The sequence below is a fragment of the Dysidea avara genome, chromosome 2 (assembly GCF_963678975.1).
Source record: "Dysidea avara chromosome 2, odDysAvar1.4, whole genome shotgun sequence".
NCBI classification, from domain to species: domain Eukaryota; kingdom Metazoa; phylum Porifera; class Demospongiae; order Dictyoceratida; family Dysideidae; genus Dysidea; species Dysidea avara.
Genome location: NC_089273.1, coordinates 7,481,866 through 7,507,875, shown reverse-complemented (window position 1 = coordinate 7,507,875; position 26,010 = coordinate 7,481,866). Strand labels below are relative to the sequence as shown.

The 26,010-nt window shown below is 36.8% G+C and overlaps 1 protein-coding gene and 2 long non-coding RNA genes across 16 annotated transcripts in view; 1 reads left to right on the top strand and 2 right to left on the bottom strand.

Annotated features, from left to right (window-relative positions):
* LOC136246542 (uncharacterized) overlaps positions 1 to 26,010 on the bottom strand; it is a 163,545-nt gene that overhangs the window by 124,500 nt on the left and 13,035 nt on the right. The window lies entirely within an intron of this gene.
* Positions 7,254 to 12,308, bottom strand: LOC136246297 (uncharacterized). Its single transcript, XM_066037698.1, has 2 exons — positions 8,143 to 12,308; positions 7,254 to 7,480 (listed from the first exon to the last, which is right to left on the bottom strand). Exons 1-2 carry the CDS (start codon positions 12,306 to 12,308, stop codon positions 7,396 to 7,398), a joined length of 4,251 nt encoding a protein of 1,416 aa, XP_065893770.1. The 3' UTR covers positions 7,254 to 7,395.
* LOC136246525 (uncharacterized) lies at positions 16,406 to 24,105 on the top strand. 14 transcript variants are annotated; one of them, XR_010696558.1, is made up of 9 exons: positions 16,410 to 17,605; positions 17,908 to 17,958; positions 18,277 to 18,350; positions 19,755 to 19,828; positions 20,393 to 20,496; positions 23,264 to 23,399; positions 23,452 to 23,691; positions 23,740 to 23,782; positions 23,950 to 24,105. It is a non-coding gene; the product is annotated as an uncharacterized lncRNA (long non-coding RNA). The 14 variants fall into 14 exon arrangements; XR_010696563.1 differs by having other exon boundaries at positions 16,406 to 17,605; positions 19,755 to 20,496; positions 23,264 to 23,379; XR_010696564.1 differs by having other exon boundaries at positions 16,407 to 17,605; positions 17,912 to 17,958; positions 19,755 to 20,496.

The window sequence follows — 26,010 nt, the reverse complement described above, 5'->3', positions numbered from 1 at the left end:
TTTGTATAATTACTAATAAAATCAAAAACAATTGAAGCATTAAAAATCTTCTTTAAGTTCTTTTCTTCTTCCTGTGGTAAAGAAAAAAAACACATGGGTTAAAAAAAACCCAAAGCCAGCCATAGACCGGCTTTGCAGTATACAAATACAAAAAGAAGTGATATCTAATCAAAAACAGCCAAGCTGTAAAAAAAGGTGCGGCCCCCAAAAAGGCCATGGTGAAAAAAGATGTGAAATCTAAGGTGGCGGCCAAGAAATGGCTGTGATGGTAGGGTTAATGGTTACATTTTAATAACGACAATTCAGGTGAATTTTGTGCCGCTTGGTCTTGGCACCAAATTCACCTGAATTGTCGTTATTAAAATGTAACCATTAACCTACCATCACAGCCATTTCTTGGCCGCCACCTTGGATTTCACATCTTTTTTCACCATGGCCATTTTGGGGGCCGCACCTTTTTATTACAGCTTGGCTGTTTTTGATTAGATATTACCTATATTACCCGTATTACCCATATTACCTATATTACCCATATTACCCGTATTACCTATATTACCCGTATTACCCACATTACCTTTATTACCCATATTACCTATATTACCCGTACTACCCACATTACCTATATTACCCGCATTACCTATATTACCAGTATTACCCACATTACCCGTATTACCCACATTACCTATATTACCCGTATTACCTATATTACCCATATTACCATAAATTACCCATATTACCTATATTACCTGTATTACCTATATTACCCATATTACCTATATTACCCATGTTACCTATATTACCTGTATTACCTATATTACCCATATTACCTATATTACCCATGTTACCAGTATTACCTATATTACTCATATTATCTATATTACCTATATTACCCGTATTACCCACATTACCTATATTACCCACATTACCTATATTACCAGCATTACCCGTATTACCCACATTACCTATATTACCCGTATTACCTAAATTACCCATATTACCTATATTACTCGTATTACCTATATTACCCATATTACCCATATTACCTATATTACCCTTATTACCCGTATTACCTCTATTACCCATATTACCTATATTACCCATATTACCTATATTACCCATATTACCAGTATTACCTATATTACCTTTATTACCCATATTACCAGTATTACCTATATTACCTATATTACCCATATTACCAGTATTACCTATATTACCCTTATTACCCGTATTACCTCTATTACCCATATTACCTATATTACCCATATTACCAGTATTACCTATATTACCTTTATTACCCATATTACCTATATTACCCTTATTACCTATATTACCTATATTACCCTTATTACCCGTATTACCTCTATTACCCATATTACCTATATTACCCATATTACCAGTATTACCTATATTACCTTTATTACCCATATTACCAGTATTACCTATATTACCTATATTACCCATATTACCAGTATTACCTATATTACCCTTATTACCCGTATTACCTCTATTACCCATATTACCTATATTACTCATATTACCTTTATTACCCATATTACCAGTATTACCCATATTACCTATATTACCTATATTACCCATATTACCTATATTACCTATATTACCCATATTACCTATATTACCTATATTACCCATATTACCTATATTACCCATATTACCAGTATTACCCATATTACCTATATTACCTATATGTGACCAGATTTTACAGAACCGAACCAAATCGCACATCAGGCAAAATCAAACTAACACCACCAGTGGATAGCTACACTATCGTACTACAAGTTTTGACCCTCAGCACTACTCAAACTACACGAGGCTGGTTTTAATAGACGTCTTCTCTTGGTGGTGTGGAGTGCCCAAATGGCAGTTTCAGGCCTTGTGAAGGACCTGGCTTGGCAAGAATCAGTGGTTTACTGGTGGACAGCCTTATAATGTTGGCCAGACGTGTTCTCTGTAGATTTTGCTACATATTAGACACTAAGGAGCCAGAACAGCCCTGTAATCTCGTGTCTGGACTCCAATCGTGGTCTGCCTCCATTTTGAGGCCTATCTTTTGCCCTCCCCGCCACCCCCCAGCCTCCACCCCTTTGTGAGCACTCGTGATACTACTTCGCTCGTCCAACTGCTCAGATTTTCTATCTTATTTGGCGGAAAACTGTACAAGCAGCTACAAGTACTGGAAGTGGCTTGAAAGGTAACAGATTGATGCATCTTTTGTGTAAATTTCATACGCGTGCTTGCTATCCTTGGAGAGTTATGCTGGCTTCAATTCTTTAAAACCGTTTATCTCGAAACTTCTAATGTGCGATTTGGATCGTTTTTCCAAAATCTAGTCACATATTATTATTATATAACACTCATCTAGCTGTAAAGGAGCGAAACACACAAAAACATACTTTGGAATCACTTCATGACCAGTGCCAGCCTCCACACACTGACCAGACTTCTTTCCACTGCTCCAGGATTTTTGGCAGGTCACGTGATCTCACGTGATACTCCAGAAATAATTTATATGTGACCAGATTTTACAGAACCGAACCAAATCGCACATCAGGCAAAATCAAACTAACACCACCAGTGGATAGCTACACTATCGTACTACAAGTTTTGACCCTCAGCACTACTCAAACTACACGAGGCTGGTTTTAATAGACGTCTTTTCTGGGTGGTGTGGAGTGCCCAAATGGCGGTTTCAGGCCTTGTGAAGGACCTGGCTTGGCAAAAATCAGTGGTTTACTGGTGGACAGCCTTATAATGTTGGCCAGACGTGTTCTCTGTAGATTTTGCTACATATTAGACACTAAGGAGCCAGCACAGCCCTGTAATCTCGTGTCTGGACTCCAATCGTGGTCTGCCTCCATTTTGAGACCTATCTTTTGCCCTCCCCGCCACCCCCCAGCCTCCACCCCTTTGTGAGCACTCGTTATACTACTTCGCTCGTCCAACTGCTCAGATTTTCTATCTTATTTGGCGGGAAACTGTACAAGCAGCTACAAGTACTGGAAGTGGCTTGAAAGGTAACAGATTGATGCATCTTTTGTGTAAATTTCATACGCGTGCTTGCTATCCTTGGAGAGTTATGCTGGCTTCAATTCTTTAAAACCGTTTATCTCGAAACTTCTAATGTGCGATTTGGATCGTTTTTCCAAAATCCAGTCACATATTACCCATATTACCTATATTACCCTTATTACCTATATTACCCGTATTACCTAAATTTCCCTTATTACCTAAATTACCCATATTACCTATATAACCCGTATTTAGGCATGAGGCTATTATGCTCCAAAAATTGAGCATTATGCTTTTGAGCAGTGCTAAAAAAATCACCTATTATGCTTTTGATAATTGCCCATTATTCCCAAAATTATGCCACCACAATTGGCTAATAATGCCAGTTTATTGCTGTATCAGACTATTTTCATTGATGTTTAAGCTTCAAATAGTCTTGAATTCTTTAGATAGTTGCTGAATTAGAGTATTTGACTTTAATATGACTGCTTTATTAGAGTAAATAATATTCAGTGACTGTTCTATTAGAGACTCTGACTGCTCTATTAGAGTATCTCGATCTTTTTTAACGGAATTGTGCATTCTGCAGATTTTCTTACTGTTAAAGCTTTATAATCACCTCAAAATGCTAGCATAATTCCTAATTTCCACACATACCTATTATGCCCGAAATTATGCTGGCATAATCGCCGCATCCCTACCCGTATTACCTAAATTACCTATATTACCCATATTACCTATATTACCCGTATTACCTATATTACCTATATTACCAGTATTACCTATATTACCTATATTACCCGTATTACCTATATTACCTATATTACCAGTATTACCTATATTACCTATATTACCCGTATTACCTAAATTACCTATATTACCCATATTACCTATATTACCCATATTACCTATATTACCTATATTACCAGTATTACCTATATTACCTATATTACCCGTATTACCTATATTACCCATATTACCTAAATTACCTATATTACCTGTATTACCCATATTACCCGTATTACCTATATTACCTATATTACCTATATTACCTATATTACCCGTATTACCTATATTACCCGTATTACCTAAATTACCTATATTACCTGTATTACCCATATTACCCGTATTACCTATATTACCCATAATACCTACATTACCCGTATTACCTATATTACCCGTATTACCCATATTACCCATATTACCATATTACCTATATTACCCATATTACCTATATTACCCGTATTACCTGTATTACCTATATTACCCGTATTACCTAAATCACCTATATTACCTGTATTACCCATATTACCCGTATTACCTATATTACCCATAATACCTACATTACCCGTATTACCTATATTACCCGTATTACCCATATTACCCATATTACCTATATTACCCGTATTACCTATATTACCTTTATTACCTTTATTACCCGTATATTACCCATATTACCAGTATTACTTATATTACCTGTATTACTTATATTACCTGTATTACCTGTATTGGTGATGCTATTTCTATGTTAGCTATATGGTGTAATTGCATGATGTAAAACCTTTGTCAATGTGTGCTATTTTACAAAAGTCACATCTCGGGAAGAAGCAATATCAAAATAATGGTGCAAAAATCAAACCCATACCCTTATACATTGTTCAGTTGTGCATAGCTATGGAATCAGTTAGTCAGTTAGTAGAAAATTCAGTTAAATAGAACATTTTTAAAACTCCATAGAAGCTTGTTGGAAGGGTTTTGGGCTTGGTTATTCTTAGCCAATACTGACAAACAGTTTTTCTTTTTTGGGGGGGGAGGAATCCGGATAACTAAGGAAATTTTTTGGGTGATTTTGAGGGACAAGTGAACCCAAACTCTATATGATTCCTACTGTATGCTAGAAGTTAGAGCTGTGTGACTTATTGTGGTTCATGACTTACGGTCCCTTACATGTACACTGACTAATACTACAATTTTTGTGGAGTACAAGTACAGATACTACATATGTCTATAATGGCCACAAAAAACTATAAAGCATAGGTAGTTGGGTGCAAGATAATTTAAATGGCTTCCAGTTGGAGTGATCACCTGTAAAGTCTTGCCAAGACTTTAAAGGTAGTCACCCCAACTGGAAGCCATTGAAATTCCATAAATACACATGCCCTTTAAAATGAACTTCCTCACAGACAGACCCTATGGGTTACACACCAAATTCAATTGCAATAAGGCATCCTCTACTGATGGCTACTAGTTTAGAGAAGTGGGATCTTTATTGCCGAGACACACCATGCATGGGTTAGATGTGCCTTTGAAATAACCACTGGGTGTTAATTGTGGTGCAGAAAGGACCTACATATCTGTAATCACATATCTGTACAATAGTATAAGATGCTAGCTAGTTCCTAGCAATAGCGAAGTCTAGATAACTTTCAACACAAAGTTATCAGCCTTTAAAATTTTTGTGGAATCGAAAAGTTGTGAAAACATTGGTTGCAAAGAATAAAACATCACCACAATCTTTAAAAAAAAACCATATAATTACATATACCACAGACATACGTGACCAAAAATCACAGTACAGGCATGGCCAGGAATCTATAATAAAATAAACTATGGTGTCATGCACACAAAAACAAATAAGAACAAGACAAATTGAATTTTAAAGTGTTCTAATCACATAGTGGTTTAATTTGCAATACATTAGCCCCAATAGTAAGAGTGCAATTAATTTCAAATCACACGGCCTTGTTTCTGTAATTGCACTGTAGAGTAGCTAATAAAATAGCAGAATAACAGAAGCCTTTTAAGTGCAACTAGAAAGTGATATAATGAATAGCCAATCAAATAAGCTGACAATAGAAGCCTTGTAAGAGCAGACAGTTTGAATAGCCAATCAGAATTTCTGAAATGTGAAGCCTTTTAAGTGCAACAACAAATGATGTGATACAAAGAAGGATGATGCAATCACCTGATAGAAGTTAATGGCCACATAGAACTGGATAGATGTGTACTAAAAACCTCGAAGGGTGGTCACTATGTGATTAGTAGGCAATCACATGCATTTTTGTGCAATTATTGAATAATTGTACTCGTAACAGCCAAAATTGCACACAAATGTGTGTGATTACCTATACAAATCAGCACAATCACATGCCCAAAAAATCGTTAATAGCAACTCTTGCTTTGTGAGCTGCATTGTCCAGTACAAATTGTGTCCTTGATTTTTCTTCCCTCACTGTCAGTTCCATCATCAACAAACTTCTCTACATTAAACCTGTGAGCCACTGGCAGCTTTTCTCTGCCAACACACCTCCTGTAACCTTCTGTAGCCTGATTCTTGCACACACATGCAGTGCGCACACACAAATACACACACAAATGCACACATAAAAATGATAAATTAAATTTACATACACCCTGTACAGTAGATAGCAAGAAGTAGCTTTCTGCATAGTCACAAAGTCTCCATAACAATGAAGTTCTTTAATTTTGGCTGGTAAGGAATTCCACAAATCTGTGCCTTTGTACTGAAACGTCTTTGCGTATAAGTTAAATGAAATCTGACCAGTCGGAAAAACATGGAGCAATCATCAAAATAAGTTATTTGGACATATGTTGCAGGTTATAGTGATGAAAACTTAGCAAAAAACTTCGTTTCCAACTGCCTTGTATTGTAAACTCTGGCTAAGCAGTACAATGGCAGGAGCTATTAGCATCATATTTATTTATATTTATTAAGGCTTTACAGCACAAGTGCTGAAGGTCTGTAAGACATTTGGTCCCACAGCCTGTTTAGAGTTGTTACATAAAGTGTTCGTGCATGGTAAATGTACTACCAATAAATAAACTAGCAACCAATAAAATTTAATAACCATATTGAGTAAAATTGTTCCTTGCACATAGTGCTTTGTGATAGCTAATATTAGCCTTGCTCTCTTGAATCAGATACAAACTGTTTAGGTGTGTTATAGCTGATTTGTGGTATGGGGCATATACAGAACAAAGGTGCCCATTTGTAATATGAAACAACTCCATCCACAGGCCTATAGCCCTCGGGTGTCGTGTTTATAAATCAGTTACAAACCTCATTGGTGTGTTACAACTACAACTTGTTGACTTTAAATTTGATTAGTTCAGAAGCCACCTAAAACCACCCTTCACTATTAAAAACTTATACAAAATTAATAATGAAACTTACATTAATGCTATACATGTATATTTATGTACAATATGTTTAGTAGGAAAACTACATTAGGCAATATTACAATACTAGTGTATGCATGTGTATATAATATAAATTACTACTGTAAGTTATGATGTGTTCATATGTATATACCACTCACTATTATATGATAATGTATGTGTACATGATTAGTCCTCAGTTTCATTCATCACTTCCATGAAGGATTCACGATAATGAAAGGCATCACCATCATCAGACTGTGGATTATCAGCTCTGTTTTGATCATAAAACAATTGTAACTGTTTGCATGCAAATAATTATACATGGCATTGATCATTTCACCAGTTATGATATTTTGAATTATTACTTATTTTAATACTTTCATGAAATATCAGATAACTTGCCCATAATTTTGAAAAGAATTAGCATTGATTTAGAATTTAAATACATTGCATTAGGAAATGGGAATCAAGAGAAATGGAAAGAAACAGAAAACTGTAATGTAAACTGAAATGAAAGAAAACAGTCGAAGTTCATGCATTCTAGAAGGAAAATCTCACATCATGGCCCCCCTCTTTAGTCTATGGTTAAACAAACTCCTAGCCCTAACCTGAGACTGGGCACAACTAGCCCTTGCTCTGCAGAGAACAAACTTGAAAAAAAGCATGTAGTGATTTGTAACAACAAACTTGGAGTTCCAAGGATGATTGCTTGATTTTGCTAAAGTCCCAAATCGATACGTAGTTTGGTTGTCGAATTAGTGGTGTCATGAAGCAGACAGACAGATAGACAGACAGCAGTAAGGGACAAATTAATTAAACTGTTATTTTTGACTCATTGCACTGTGAGTCTGTGCTGTGGAAAATAGTGGCTATAACAAGTTAAGCATTGACTTTGTATAACATTATGCAATCGCATAATAATACTAAACTTACATTTCACAAATAGTAGCATTCTTCCTCATATTGTCATCAACAGCAACACCATATTCCCTCATCGGTACCTCAACATTGTTATTGGTAGTACGAGGTGTTGGCTTGAAGCATTTAGTAAACTTTTTTATATTTTTTCTGTGAATTAACATCATCAATGCAGCAAAACTGACTAATGGAAGCAGAGCAGTAACTGGTAACAGTAAGCCCAAACCAGACCTATCAATAAGTGGGATCATTGCAATGAAAGTAATTGATAATAAAACCAATCCATCAAACAAGTTGAGTGTTTTATTTACATACGGTTTCATTACGAAATGTACTAAAGCAAACAGAGCACTTACAGCAAGCATTAAATACTGTGTTGTGTTGTTGTTAGAGAAATTGGAAATGAAGATCCCAATGATCACCAGTCGACATACCATATAATAAGCTGCAAAGTAACGACAGTTGTCTTTGTAACATCCTTGAAACTGATCCAACAATGGCTTTATTCTGATGAAGTTGATCTTGCGGTTAAGAAATGGCTCAAACAAAAGCAGAAGTGGAAGACCAATTGCAATTGATATTGTGCACAATATCGCCACAATAGCATATGGTAAATGGCGACCGTGAAAGTAGTCAATATCTGGTGACAAGTATGTTTTAACTTGAACTGTATTTCCAATTGTAAATTTCAATGGTCGCACTATTAGTAATGAGGTTGTTGCTACAGAGGAATAGGATAGCAGCAAAAGAAAACAGATAACATGGATAATTCCCCTACTCACTAGTGATGAAACCTTGTAAGATATCCTCGCTGATAAGCAGATCATTGCTAGAATGAATGTGACAGCTAGTGGATGGGCATAATGAATGAACTGCTGGTCAATTCCACTCATGTTTCGTATTAAACAAAACTGTCCCAGAAACTGAGGTGTGACTTTAGCAATGCTGGACATGATGCTAACAGTTGTAAATAATGCTGGGGTTGTTTCTAAACTTTGGTTGAGAATAATATCAACTATACTGCAGTAATATGTAATAGCATATAAATAACCAATTCCAATTCTATAGTACATCATAGCAAACACAGCAATAACCAGAGTTATCCAGTATATAACTGATAAAATGACCATAAGTAGTATTTGGCCAGTTGTACACTTGTCAATACTTACACATTCTATTGAATCAAATGAAAGAGTATAACCATCCTTACAACCACCACAAGCAGTACCAAATCGCTGTGAATTGCACTGATTTGCTCTGTCTGGTGAAAGTTCAAAAAATCCATTAGCTGTTTCACAACAAGAAAAATTGCAATAATTATTAGGACAAATCGTCACTGTAGCTTTATCATCAACTTTACCAAACCAGTAACCACTTTTGATAGATGATGTACTACCAGAACAAGACACAATATCACCATCACTGTAGCATACACATGTTTGTGTAGTATTATCGTAGTGGAAACCAGGGTGACATGGTGATAGTGCAATTATTAGCTCAATAAAGAACTCCCTTATGTCAGATGGACTGCCTTCATATGAAGTAATGATCATTGAATAATTAGTTGCATTTAAAATTCTTTTTCCTCCTACACTGACTCCTCCAAATACTTCACATGATATTAGCACATTGTTTGATCCGATGATATGATGATTTTGATCTTCACTGCTCAGTACAAATTGTGTTGGTCCAGCAGGTTGATTGTAATAATCCTTTACACAAGCATTGATTATGATTTCCTCACCAAGCATTATATTTTTTGTTAGATAAGTTTGACAATTTGTATAGTTATTATCAATGCAAGTAACTGCTGAGTCTTTAAATTCTAGTTTTGTAGGAGAAGTTTTAATCACCCCATTGAAATGATTGTATCTTTTGTTAATTAAGCTGTTGTTTAAACACATCTCATCACAAGATGTTGGAATTTCAACATAAACATCAGAACCTGTTAGGTCAGTGTTGTCATCAAACACAATGTCTGTACTGTTGAATATAATTTTGTTCTCAGCACTTTTTGTTAGGTCACAATATATGGCCCCACCACGGCGATTAGCATTGTTATGAAAAAATGTGATTTGAGAATTATTGCAAATATTTACAAAGAAGTGATCACTAAGATGTATGGCCCCACCACTTGCTCTTGCTGAATTGTTGAAAAACCATAATTGAGGTTGTTCTGCAAATGTTATAGAGGATTTCACTGCAGAAATAGTGCCACCATTTTCTGCTGTATTGCTAGTGAAATTTACTGAAATGTCTCCTTCAAAAGTTACACCAGACAGTAACACATATATAGCTCCTCCACCATTACTGGCATCATTATCATTAAATGTTACACTTGGGTTACCATCAAATGTGATAAGACAGGAAATCACACAGCATACAGCTCCTCCATCAACACCGGCTTCATTATTATTAAATGTTACACTTGAGTTATCATCAAATGTGATATGAGATGAAAACCAACAATATACAGCTCCTCCATTAACACTGGCAAAATTATTACTATATGTTACACTTGAGCTACCATCAAATGTGATATGAGATGAAGACTCACAACACACAGCTCCTCCTATTACACTGGCAAAATTATTACTATATGTTACACTTGAGTTACCATCAAATGTGATATTAGATGAAACATAGCAAAGTACAGCTCCTCCGAAATGATTGGCTTCATTATTATTAAATGTTACACTTGAGTTACCATCAAATGTGATATTAGATGAATCATAGCAAAATACAGCTCCTCCTGAATGATTGGCTTCATTATTATTAAATGTTGCACTTGAGTTACCATCAAATGTGATATAAGATGAAAACCTACAATATACAGCTCCTCCATATCTGGCTTCATTATTATTAAATGTTACACTTGAGTTACCATCAAATGTGATAGTAGATGAATCATAGCAAACTACAGCTCCTCCTGAATGATTGGCTTCATTATTATTAAATGTTGCACTTGAGTTACCATCAAATGTGATATAAGATGAAAACCTACAATATACAGCTCCTCCATATCTGGCTTCATTATTATTAAATGTTACACTTGAGTTACCATCAAATGTGATATGAGATGAACCTTGGCAATGTACAGCTCCTCCATAATCACTGGCATTGTTATTATTAAATGTTACACTTGAGTTACCATCAAATGTGATATTAGAATTATCACTGTATATGGCACCACCAAACCTTGCATGGTTGTCCTTAAATGTCACAATTGAGTTTTCCCCAAATGCTGATCTTGAATAATTAGCTCCACCATTATCTGTAACAAAGCTGCTAATAAAATTTACATCAAACGTATCATAGAATATGACACTGCATCTTTTGCTATAAATTCCTCCACCAGACTTTGCTGTATTAGCCTTAAACAACACACTACCTGAAATATGAAGATTAGTATGTGAAATGTAAATTGGTACTCCTATGTTGTTGACAAACACATTGTCTTGTAGATAAACATGACCAGTGATCCTGCTACCTGAACCATCAATGTAAACTACACTTTGTGTGGCTCTATTTAAAATGAAGTGGCTATTTTGGACCACCAACTTGTGTTGACCATGGTTATTAGTATTTGGTGAATAATGTACAGCAGCTCCATGTCCACTATATTCAATTTTGTGTGTAAAATTGCAATTGTTAATGTACACATTTCCAGACACTTGTGAAAGCAAAACACTTCTTCCTTTTGAGTTATGGAATGAGCATCTTTCAAATGAAACAATGGATGAGTTGTAGAATTCAACTCCTGGATAATCTTTAGAGCCACATCCTTCCCACTGGATACCTTCAATGGTTATATTCTTGCAGGAGATAAACATTACAGCACCAACACCATTACACTTTACAACAGGATTTCTGTGACCTATTATCATGATATTTTCAAGACCTTTTAATGTCACATAAGAGGACAACACAACATCTGTTTTAATGTTGACAATGGTGTTATTGGACATGTTGCTTAGAATGCCATCAATTGAATGAAATATGAAGTTTCCAGATATACAACAAGGTTTATCTTGACCTCTCTCATTTCCACCACCTGAGCCACTAGTAACAAAGTCATCACTTCTATTCTTTGAAGTATCAAATAGATCATCAGGCTTCGGGTTTGTAGCTCCTTCGGTTTTACTGAACAAACACACTAGCAGAACAGCAGCTATGATCATTTTTAAGAGTTCCATGTTTGTATCAACAGGTAACAAAAATACTAACTTTCCAGTTCAGTTGCTGATATTTATAGCTTCCTCAAGGAGGATATGATGTCACACTGATGATGTCATGATAAATGTACACATTCAGTCAATGATAGTTATAAACATGTTTGTGGAAAACATGAACTGTACATTACTACTTCAGGAACTAGACCTGCATAATACAGCTAATTTAGACCTATTCACCAATTTGATTATAACATTATATTGACATTTTCAATGAAATATTTTGCTGGTGAGAAGCCAATGTTGATTTAAAAATTTCAGAAGAAATAGTCTGGCTTTTTGAGTGAAGATCAAGTATAAAGCAGCTATATATTTAGGCACAATGCAGAGTCTATGGAAATTATAAACTCTCATTTCCTTAGTAGCGCCCTCGCTTTACTAGTGCCTGTGACTCTTCTACAGTTTTGGGTTGGGTTTATAAATTCCATAGACTCTACACTGTGCCTGTATAACTATATTATCATTCACTGACAGGAGACTACATCAACATGTACTATACAAAGTATAACAAGAGTAATGAGTTTACAATGTATTTATGTGATAGTATTATGGAGCACATGTGGATATAATTATTCTATGTCATTCAGTGGTGACTGATTTATTACCACATAAATGACATGTCAGTGGACTAAAAAATTCACAAGTGCTATCATCCATCAATATTGCAACATTTTATTGGTATAATAATTAAATTTATGGCCAATTTTTATGCCACTGTAGAATAGCTATATAGCTTGCAATTATTGCTGAAATACTGTAGAATAGTTCACTGTACCATGAAAATTACAGTGGAACCTCCCTTATCCAGACCTCCACACCTCCATTGTCCAGACAGCCCAAATTAGTTATGTGGCTTGAGTCCGCTTGACAGGCTTGTAGGTCATTGACCATATGTGACCCGGTCTGCGAAAAGGGCTCTTATAGCCTTTCCAATTATCCATGTTTGGCTAATCATAACTCCTAATCTACTAAAGCTATTTTAAAGCCCAGGGAGTGACCATGAATGCTTTATAGTGACTTTTCCTTTGCCCACTGAACTGCATAGCATTAACTGATACCATTTACGTTAATTACTATTACATAATAGCAAGGAATTATTAGTTACAGACATTTAGGAGACATGGACGGTAGTATGTACCAGACCGCCCAGATAAGAGAGGTTCCACTGTATTGGGGTAATCAATTGCAACACTATAGATAATAGATCACAATGAGTTGCAACATACACACATACCCCAGTAGTTAGTAAATAAATATCAGTATGATAATATTGAAGGCACTTGAATAATAAAATTATACCACTTAATATATACAGATGCAATGTTATACAGAGTTAATAAGAAAAATAAACAGGTGCACATGAAGCTTCCTGTGAGTCAGCCATGCAGCTTTAGTGTGTGGGATACTGCCTGGTAGCTAACATTCACCTCTTTATGTTTAGACTAGCCTTATAAAGTTAATGGTTCCAAGAAGGGAAAAGGTAAGTCCTTTATTGAAAGTACTTTTAACTTAATTATGATATCATAGGAAACCCAATACTGACAGGAAGGATAATAACTGTTACAGTAATAGTACAGATTGTCATTGACTTCAATGTCTGAGACGTCCTGTGTAACTCATTGCTCTACACAGACTTGGCGGCTTGAAATACTCAAATATCAGTAGAGAAGTTGTTTGTCCAGAAATATATCAAAATAGAGTCTATAGATATTGCACACTGACATAATACTGTAGTAGGCACAAATTGAACTGGGTCCTGTAAAACAGGTAAAAATTAAAAGTGGATTTTTCTCAAGAGAATTAACATTTCATTAACATTTCAGCCAACCAGATGATTAGTGGTGACAGTAAAAATGTCAACAGCAGACATGTGTGGTTTGGCTCCATTACAAGTTTGGGATAAACAAGCAGCACTCAAAAGATACAGATAAACATAAATATTCAGTCATGCAACAACCCCAGTTTTTGTAATGTAGTCATATTGATGCACCTCTACTTAATAAACAGGCCATAAATGTCTCTTATTCTGGGAAAATTTTACCCACATAGCTGCCTAAAATATCATTTATCTATGAATTCAAAAGAAGGATTTTCCAAAATCAGGTCACAAATGAAATCAATACAACCTCCAGCTTTCCTGTAATCACCCATATGACTTCTACCAATGCCTAGCAGCTTTAGGCCTTATGAAAGTAGCAGCAGCCTTCCTGGAATCCATGTGTACCTAGGAGATCATGTGATTTCATGTGAGACCCTTGGTGACATTTCACTGTGACTTGATCTTTTGGGCACATAAACAAGTTTTAAAATAATGCCATCACATGATAGCAACTCTATGGCTAACAATTTTCACACTAACTCTGTCTTAGTTTGCTTTCTCAAGGCCTATACACCACTGTAGAGGCCATGGGAGGATACTGGAGTGATTTCAGATGATGTTTTTGCCTGTAGCAGTAGGTAGGTACAGTACAGAACAATGGTCCATGATACAGGCAGGCTCTCATTTTTTCACACCAGCAGAGTCCAGATATGCCGTCATAGAACTAGAGCTGTTGGCTGTTGCATGGGCAGTCATGAAGTGTAACATGTTTCTACATGACCTACAGAATTTCCAAGTCTTCATAGATTATAGCCTATTGGTGCCCATTCTTAACAACCACCGGCTAGACGAAATTGATAAATAATCTCGGTCACAAATAATCTTGCATCTGAACACGTGCCCCAACAATCAATTACTTAAGTGCAGTGGCCATTATGCTTCGTCTTTAGCTATATTCTGCTGGTTACACAGCAATACAAATGAAGAACAGTATGAGAAGCGTCTCTGCAATCACTACAGAAAATAATTGTGAGCAATGAACTTAATATCTATCACCACAGCCACAGGGAAGCTGTATCTCACTACTGCAAAATGATACCTTGTGTTTATCTATTGATATTGGGCAGGCATCACTGCTGATGTTGCCCAGGAGACTAGCTATTCTCAGACAATTACAAAGAAAATAATCTAACTATAAATAATTATGTTGACAGCAAAAAGTCTGGGACACAAAGGAGAACAAATTAAGACTACGATGCATGCATTGTACATAATAATGGCACATCTTGAGATGAAGTGACATCAAACAGTGAAATATCAAACCCAGTAGCCTTACGCATTGTCTAGTTATCCTTGGCTGAAGGCATCAGTTAGTCAGTTAGTAGGAAATTTTGTTGAATATAAATTATGCTAGTACTGCATTTTTCTGGAGTACAAGTACAGATACTACATAAAGTCTATAATGAGTCTATTATGGAAACAAAACAAAGTATACGTATAGGAATGAAACTATAATTTTGTTAGCGATTTATCTTGTATGTTCACTTAGCTTCTATTAAAGTTTAAGGCCCTATGTTTCTGCATCTCAGACTTGAAAGGTGGCCACTCAAACTGGAACCATTAAATTCCATAAGTACCGACATAACTATACTCTTTAAAATCCACACAGACCATACAAATTACACACTAAATTGCAATTGAAGGAGTAAGATATTCTCTACTCATAGTTACAAGTTCAGAGAACTGGAATCTTTACTTGTCGAGTTGCACCACAGGTTATCAGGTTATCATCTCAGACATACACGTGCCGAACCTGGGGACACCATGCAAAACATTTGAAATACATAGGTGTATAACTGATGTATTATTATGATATACACCAAGGATACACATGTGTGGCACATCTGTTATACACCATGGTTGTACCTGTGTATAGATACCATTTACACTACTATGTATAATATATGAGTATAATTGACTTATACACTACTGGTTAACCACGTGTATAACCTCTGTTTACATAAGTATAATATGCACATATGTAAGAAATACATAATTATTTGATATACTCACCAATGTATAATTGTGGTGTAACTCAATGTAGTATATCTGATGTGAATATCTTTACTATTATAAGATTAGAGGTTTCATATTAAAAAATTTAAAATTGTACAACATTGAGTAAAACAACATGAAATGTGTCCAGTAGTGTTCACTTTGATAAAAGTAGCAGATACATCATTCTTCTTCTATATAGGTCTCATCATCAAACGACGTCTACAGACAAAATAAATCACTTAACAATGATTCAAATGCTCTTTTGTGGCCTTACCAATGAAACGAAGCTGATAAATTCACCAGATGTACATGTGTGGACATAATTCTTCTTCCTAGTTCACATCTCCTAAACTCCACACACTGTTCTACAATAGAAAAGGTGTATTCTCCAATAGACAACTATGAAAAGCTATTATACCTGTTCACTGTGTAAACACAGTTAACTCAATCATGATCATGTGCCTGGCATCTACACAACGAAGTATCAGTAGCATGTGATTCTACAATTCAGCCCTACAAAATGAATACTTTAAAATAGTTAGTCAGTAATACGACAACAGACATACCTGTAACTATTGAAATGCTGTGCAATCATAATAAGCAGCAGCAGTTCCATTGCCACTATCATTGAAAAAAAAAATAAAGCTGGCAAGAAAGAAGCACTACTGCTTACCAAGCTATTATTATGTCAGTGCATGATGCAGCAAACTATGCCGCCAAAGCAACTTCCATACAGTACCTGCATTGAATCATCAGCCCGTAAAACAGTATAGACAACAAGTAAACTAACAAACCTTTTAAATGTGTTGTATTTGCTTTTGTACCTAAAGACAAAACTACACTGATAGACAGAAACTTTAATGAACCACACGCACAATTCATGTACGCTTACCGTGATACTAGTGGCGCACGACGCCTTGACCTAGTCTTGAGAGCGATACAACTACGCGCATCTAGCTAACACCTAAAAGATTAATATTTAGTACACCACGGCAATAAGAAGTGAACATTAATAGCTACACTGACTCACCTCTGGAGGCGGTGCTCGCATAAAAGTGCCTCCGACCCGATAGAACAGAGCGCAATGAAACAAAGTATCATCGATAAAAACTCGGATGAAAAGAACTGCGCTAGACTTCACACACTGCTAGTCTGAGCTCTCGGCAAAAGAGGTCTAACCGCATCCGGTTGTAAAACTAGTGTTGCTTATAAATTCGAACACTTACGAATCACGTGATTTGATACTCTGGAAGAGCTCATCGTCCTAGACCACCGCGCAAATTCCTACAGTTATGTGGCAAACTGGACAGACAGTAACTAGTTAGTTATTAGTGTTGATTCCGCTGTGAATACTACTACATTCATCTTGGTGAGTGGATATGTTCATAGATCCTTAGAGTGAAAAGGATCTATGATATGTTTGTATTGTCCTTTACAGATTACTTAAGCATGTTATACTTTATGTACTAGTCTCACCTGGCTAGACCACTTTATCTTTGTAGGGAGAAAAATGGGTGTGGTCCAGTTTGAATAGTCGCACTCATTCTGGACACACCTCTAAGCATGACATCACTGCTTTTGCACGTGTTAGTCCATATTATGTGTCTCACTGTGTCATATTGTATGTCTCGCTGTGTCATTTTGTATGTCCCACTGTGTCATATTGTATAGCCAGTCACCATCATTGGTATGATGCTTTGATAGACCACCACCATCCGAAGTGTAGGTTAAGAGTGATGCATCAAGTATTATGTACAGATGATTTAGTTTGTATGTATGTTCAGGAGTCCAACAAATCTCGCATAGCCAGACTGACTAAGCCTTTCGCTATTGAGCAACATGCTTGTTTTGTATCCTGTTGTGTTCAAGCAAACACTGTGCCACATTTTAAAGTATAATAGTCTCAGAACCTAAACAGTAAGAAGAGAATGGCTTTGCCAATTTGCACCAAGCAGTGGAACTTCCCCCGAAAAAGTTGGTCTAGCTATGTGAGATAGGAGGGTGTCCTGATATTCAAAATGAAATATAAATTCATTACAGTGGAACCTGTGTATTAAAGACACCTTGGGATCAACCAAAAATGTCCTGATTATTAAGATGTCCTGATTTTCCAGGTCAGTTTACATGTAAAAGCTGGTACTTTGGGGCCTCAACTAAGTGTCCAGGTTATGCAGGTGTCCTCTGTAAAACAGTAATTGTATATTCAGTCGAACCTCTCTAATCCAACACCTGCATAATCCAGAATCCTCTCTAATCCGACCGAAATGTCATTTACCAACATTTTCGTATAGAAAACAACCTCTGTAATCTGACAACTCTGTACCCCGTAATCCGACACAAACTTTGATTCTCTAGACTTGGAAATGCAATGTTTTTGACCTTTGTAATCTGACAGAGAACAGTGGCGTAGCTACCATTGAGGCAACCGAGGCAGCTGCCTCGGTAAAAAAAATGCTCAACAATTCAGGCTGAGCAGCCCGAGTTTTCAGTGGCACCCCTAATTTTCTACTCAAACATTTACTACTAAGACAGCATTACTGTACCACACATATAATAGAATCTATATGGCTGTAGTACTAAGCAGGGCTGGAGCCCATGGTCAAAGTCCGGCATTGGCTGGATCACTTTTCAGCTTGTATCAAAAAGATCGAGATACTCTAATAGAGCAGTCATTGTAATGTACTCTAATAGAGCATTTAGTACTGATTATATCCACTGTTCTCATTACACTGCTTTGTCTAAATCATTTACATTTATGTTAATTGTCTTTAAATTACTTTTAAAGAGTCAACTGCATGGCATTGCATTGAGCTACTGAATTGATCACATCATTCATTATCAGTTACAGTAAAAAAAATAGCTTCCACATGCCATTTCAAAGTATATATTTTCAAATTTTTCCTTGAGGAAGCATGCCCTCATACTCCTAGCTTGACATGCAGCTGAATATCAGATAATCCCCAGCTTAAATATCACATCAGATCAATAAAAAATTTAGTGTGCATGACTATGACCTCTGTTGCAGTCCATGGATGGCCTGATCTTTAAATATCTCCGGAATAAGTCAGCTTTTTTGTGCTGAGTGAAATTAAATTAGTCTAATAATTGAAGCATGGTATACTGTAGCATTAACTAAGCTGGAGCATTACTTATGACATGTAGAAAACGCTCAGAGTCTTCTGAAAAAGTTTCTTCCATCCAACCAGTCAACCTGCAAATGCCAAACTTGAAAGTATTTGTGAATCAGTTGAGATAGACCCTCTTAATTAGGTCAATGTATAAACTTTACCTTGGTAAAAAATTTTTCCTGGCTACGCCACTGGAGAATAATAGCAGCATTAGAATAATCACAGAAAATAATTTTTAAGCAATCAAAGTATTTAATTGGTTGACAGTAATAGAAAAAAAGCTGTAATACTTACAAATTCTAAAATTAATTCATGTTAAAAACATTGTGTGATCTGTTTTACCTGTTATTTACTGCATAATCTGACATATTGTATACTGTCGGATTACAGAGGTGACTTGATAATCCAACAACCTCCTTGATTCAGCAAAATCTATGGCTCCCATTGAGCATCGCATTAGAGAGGTTTGACTGTATACTGTAAAACAATCATTGTACAAACTGTTTGCTCATGGCTAAAATGACAGCTAACAGGTATGTGCAATATGTTTTTGTAAAATTAATTATTGTGTACAGCCTACTTTGTGTCTGGTAACTTTTCAGGTATGATAGGTGTAGAGCAACCCTCTATGAGCACAATGATCTAATTCATGGAAATTTTGGCACCACAATGACCCAACCAACCTGGTGTAACAAATTTTGTATTGCGAAATGCAATAAAAGACATATCTCATGACACATGATAGATACCTCAGATTTTGTTGGAAAGAGTAGTGCATGGCAATTTAAATGAGCTATAGAAGAAGGAAATTGGAGAAAATTTTAGTGCATCGATTTTTTAAATTCCACGTAGGGCTACTACAGTAACTGAGTGTCATATGTTTGTACGGATATGTGTAAAGGTCATCCTAGTTGATTACAGTGTTTATAGGGATTAATGTGCTGCAAGGATTCCATGTATATATGTATTCCTATTTATAGTGTGGGTAGCTACTGAAAGTTTTATGGTGTGTACTCCTGTTTCTACAGTACCTACACGATGTGATGGAGAAGGCTACACTGCAGGAGAAAACTGTGGTCTCCCTTGAAACTTACATCAGTGATCAAGCTTATCCTTTTTATGAACGAGATAAGTGAGCCTACATGTGTGTATAGGTAGGCTACAGTACATTACACATGCACACACACATATGCATAATAAATATTTATGCTACACAGTACACACATGCAAATGCACACACACATATGCATAATAAATATTTATGCTACACAGTACACACATGCAAATGCACACACACACAAACACACACACACACACACACACACGCACACACACACACACACACACACACACACACTGTTTTTACACTATGATGACTAAAATACTTGAATTGGCATTTTCTGGTTATACCCTGGTGGCTAAATGAAACCAGACCAGTGAGTGATATGAGATCAGCCATAATTTGAGACAATTATGATAAATTACTGAAATTTCTCTATAATTCATCCTCAGAGGATCTACGAAAGTTTCTTGGAGGAGGCAACAGCAGCCTGTATGTACCTCATAGATTGTCAAGTTTCACTTTGTCATGCTTCACGTTCCAGTGATGGTCTGGTAAAATGGCAATCATTGCTGTAAACTGGCATTACAATGGATGTTCATGACTGTACACAAACAAAGAATGTTGGGTGTAATCACATACATATAGTTAAAGAATCTGTGAATAATTCTACACTGTGCGTAGTAAGTGACCAATCTACAATGAATCATTTTTATTATAGACTAAAGTCTCCATCACACTATACGAAAGTATGCAGCTTACTTTTTGGTCTCTTGTATGACTTAACTGAAATCATACCCATAGTGCTAAACATTATAGAGTTATGAAGGTGTCAGCAGAAAATTGGCTAAATAGAAAATTCCATAGAAACGAGTTTGGTCTGGGATGTGCAGACATGTGGTCGCGCCTACCCAGTGAATCAGTGTTTGAGACAATTATGATAAATTACTGAAATTTCTCTATAATTCATCCTCACAGGATCTACGAAATTTTCTTGGAGGAAGCAACAGCAGCCTGTATATGTACCTCATAGATTGTCAAGTTTCACTTTGTCATGCTTCACGTTCTAGTGGTTGTCTGGTAAAATGGCAATCATTGCTGTAAAATGGCATTACAATGGATGTTCATGACTGTACACAAACAAAGAATGTTGGGTGTAATCACATACATATAGTTAAAGAATCTGTGAATAATTCTACACTGTGCGTAGTAAGTGACCAATCTACAATGAATCATTTTTATTATAGACTAAAGTCTCCATCACACTATACGAAAGTATGCAGCTTACTTTTTGGTCTCTTGTATGACTTAACTGAAATCATACCCATAGTGCTAAACATTATAGAGTTATGAAGGTGTCAGTAGAAAATTTGGCTAAATAGAAAATTCCATAGAAACGAGTTTGGTCTGGGATGTGCAGACATGTGGTCGTGCCTACCCAGTGAATCAGTATTTGAGACAATTATGATAAATTACTGAAATTTCTCTATAATTCATCCTCACAGGATCTACGAAATTTTCTTGGAGGAAGCAACAGCAGCCTGTATGTACCTCATAGATTGTCAAGTTTCACTTTGTCATGCTTCACGTTACAGTGGTGGTCTGGTAAAATGGCAATCATTGCTGTAAACTGGCATTACAATGGATGTTCATGACTGTACACAAACAAAGAATGTTGGGTGTAATCACATACATATAGTTAAAGAATCTGTGAATAATTCTACACTGTGCGTAGTAAGTGACCAATCTACAATGAATCATTTTTATTATAGACTAAAGTCTCCATCACACTATACGAAAGTATGCAGCTTACTTTTTGGTCTCTTGTATGACTTAACTGAAATCATACCCATAGTGTTAAACATTATAGAGTTATGAAGGTGTCAGCAGAAAATTTGGCTAAATAGAAAATTCCATAGAAATGAGTTTGGTCTGGGATGTGCAGACATGTGGTCGTGCCTATCCAGTGAATCAGCACTGCGGTGCACCATTACTCATGGAAAACAGCAGCACTTGCATGTGTCCAGCTCATTAAAATTTTCATTAGAGATAGGTACTATAACCAATCATATCAAAGAGGTGAGCATGTGTTCGCTTCCAGTGGTTTTACATGTTTCTCTATGCCTGAATAGTCCATACTAAATGTATATTATGTAAGGCCTACTTGTTCTTTCAATGTGTGCTATCAAACGTTTGGGTAGCTGGCCTTTGTAACAAAATTTATTAAGGAAGAACAAGTAGCCAGGTGACTAGTGTTACTACGGGTGACTATATTAATATCACAGTCTTGGGCAAATGTATGTATGCATGTTGCTAGCTACCACTGTGGCTTACATACTGTTCCTAAAAGTTAAATTGACTACCTACCTTATATAGGACTTAATAATAATTTTCAAGTACAGATCCTGCTAATACTTTGTGTATGATATGACGATCAAGCCAATGTTCCCGGTAGTGCAGCGGTATAAATGTGATGTACGACATTACCCAAAAGCATAGATGTTATGTACGCCAACAGTTATGTTCCACCAACAACTGCTAAGTATGCCTAAATACTGTACAATTAAAAAAGCATCGATGAAATGACAACAAATGCTAGAAATTTTTGAGGGATGAAATTCTTGCAAATTTGTGAATATTGACAGTTTTCTATATAATGTTATATTGATGAAATCATTGAGGTTATTATAGTGATTACCTTAGTGAAGTAATGTATTCTCGAATGATGCTCTCTAGATTTTTGTGAATTTAAAGTCATGTTTTACACAGTTTTGCAAAGTTTTGTCCCTCATAACTTATAGCCTGTGTGCACTTACTACTGATATTCTTGGTATGGTAGATTCAACCAGTAAAGTGTGCCAGATTCACTCAGTAGGGAGTACTCAAGTTGTATGATGACCTTTGTGCACTAACAACTGATATCCTTGGCAGATTCGGTCAGCAAAGAATACTGAAGTTATATTGACAGACAATCGGTAAGTATGATCATGGCCTTTGCATACTAATAACAGCTTATATTCTTGACAGATTCAGTCAGCAAAGTATACTCAAGTTGTTCAATGGACAATAATGACCATGGTCTTTGTATGATGGACAACTTGCAATAGCCTTTTGTGCACTAACAACCAATATTATTCGGCCATCAAGGAGTACCCAAGTTTACGGCAGGCAACTGCTAAGTATGACCACGGCCTTTGTATAATAATGACCGATATGCTTGGCAGATTTACTCAACAGAGAGTACCCATGTTGTACGATGGACAGCTGGTAAGTTTTCACTAGCATTTGTTCACTAACAACTGATATCCTTTGCAGATTCAGTCAGCGAAGAGAACTGAAGCTGTATGACATACAACTGGTAAGTACTGTATGTCTGAGCATTTACAACTTTACAACTGTTCTGAGCATTTACAACTTTACAACTGTTCTTTTGCAGTTTCTTTCAGTCTGTTATAAAGTTGTACCATAAATTTTATACTGGTAATTGTAGCCTATGTGCTATTTAAACTAACTATGTCTTGGCAGATGCAGCCTGGTGAAAATAGTACTACATGTATGGCTTGAATTGATGTACAGCAACCACCAACTGGGTCAGGCCTGGTGTAGATGAAACAAAGCCACTGTGACAGGGAACATCTTAATGTTTTTTTTATATACAAATGTAATTCTACATAAAGGCAAGCTTAAATTAATGCCACTTGGGATGACAATGGAGCTGTTGTTGTGTGTGTTACAGTTTATTGAATTTAATTTTTATACATAAATTCTTTAAAAATAGCACAGAATACATAAGAATTTAATAATAAGTTAGCTGTATGTACTGTGCCCACGTAACCATGCCAACAAGCTGTGGTAAGTTATACTACATTGTGTATATCTATTACATTGTGTATATCTATTACATATGTACACATGATGTATACACACCAGTGTATAGCAGTCAATTTGTAATACAAAAGATATACAATTATAGTATATCATATTCATACATACCTGTGTAAACTGAATGTATAATTGAGTTATGCCTACTAGTGTGCACCTGAGTATATCAAACTTTTTGCACAGTGGGATGATGGCAGCGTTACACCAAAGTAGCCAACAACCAACACAGATGTGCTCAGGATGTGGATCTAATATGCACAAAGGTGGACGCCGACAGTGCCCTGCCTACAAACAAGTGTGCATGTCCTGCCGTAAGGTTGGCCACTTCGCCAAAGTGTGTCGGAGCAGGGACTTTCGACAGCACCCTGGAAACACTTTACAGCCGCCACAACCACAGGCATTACCATCTAACCAGTACCGTGGCACCACACGGGAGCTGGCTGTTCATCAACTCAAACTGGGTTGTAAACGCCATCCGAGTGCAGTCTCAGCATCACAGCCAGGCTAAACACTTGCAGCTTTACAAAGTGGATGACACTGCCACAGAGCCAGCACCAACCATTACTGTCCGTGTTTCATCACCTGCTGGTTCCCACTACATTGACGTACTCCCAGATTCAGGAGCAGACATTTCAGCTGCAGGGCAGGAGATGCTTCAAACACTATAGGCCATCACATTGACAACATACTTCCATCAAATATCAGTCCAAGAATGGTGAACGGTTCCAGCATGGTACCACTGGGTAAGATACCAATTACTATCCAGCTGAGTGCAGGGCCGCCCAGAGAAATTAAGGGGCCCAGGGCAAAGAGTTAAAGTGGGGCCCTTGACCCAAGTTGTTAGGTGAAGACCAAAAAAAAAAAAAAAAAGGCAACAACCTGCTGGCAATGACAATAACTACCCATCACCAACCATATCTCCTTATCTATAAGCTTGCTATACTGCTCCTCTGAAGAATACTGTGACTGCTCTATTAGAGTATTTAGATCTGACTGCTCTATTAGAGTATATCGATCTTTTAAACAGGTATTCAGGGGGCACTTTCAGGCTGGGGCCCGGGGCAAAATGCCCCAGTTGCCCCCCCCCCCCCCCCCCCCTGTGGGCGGCCCTGGCTGGGTGCATTGAAGTACAAAGATGAATTTCACGTATATCCTGGAGTAACAGGTGCACTGATTTTATGGAAAGCTGCCAAAGACTTAGGAATACTTCCGCCATACTACCCGCAACCAGCAGTCCAGCTACTGCAAGGAGATCCTGAGAAAGTGACACCTGCATGTACGCTGATCCAGCAAACTGAGAACCAGTCAGTGGCCCAAACCCTAGTGGCTCAATACCCAGCAGTGTTCGATGGCCAAATCCGTGTGATGGAGGGAGAGAAGTTCCATATTACCCTGATGGAAGATGCTGTGCCATTTTGCGTAAAGACGCCAAGGTCAATCCCATTTGCCTACAGGGACAAGTTACAAGCAGAGCTTGATTCATTGCAAGAACAGAGCATCATTGCCCCAGTAACTGAAGTGACAAAGTGGTGTTCCCCTATAGTAATAACCCCTAAGAAAGGGTCGGATAGGATCCGCATGTGCGTTAACCTTTCCCGTCTTAACCGATATGTCAAACGAGAGCGATACCAGTATCCAACTCCTGCAGAGGCGGTAGCAGACATCTCTGCCAGTGAAGCGAAGTACTTCACGGTGATTTATGCA

What these genes read in the sequence shown, in the direction of transcription:
- LOC136246297 (XM_066037698.1), bottom strand. Translation starts at nt 12,308, where the DNA reads ATGATCATAGCTGCTGTTCTGCTAGTGTGTTTGTTCAGTAAAACCGAA. An exon ending in AATGCTACTATTTGTGAAAT is followed by an intron (nt 7,481 to 8,142) that starts GTAAGTTTAGTA and finishes TGATCAAAACAG; the next exon opens with AGCTGATAATCCACAGTCTG.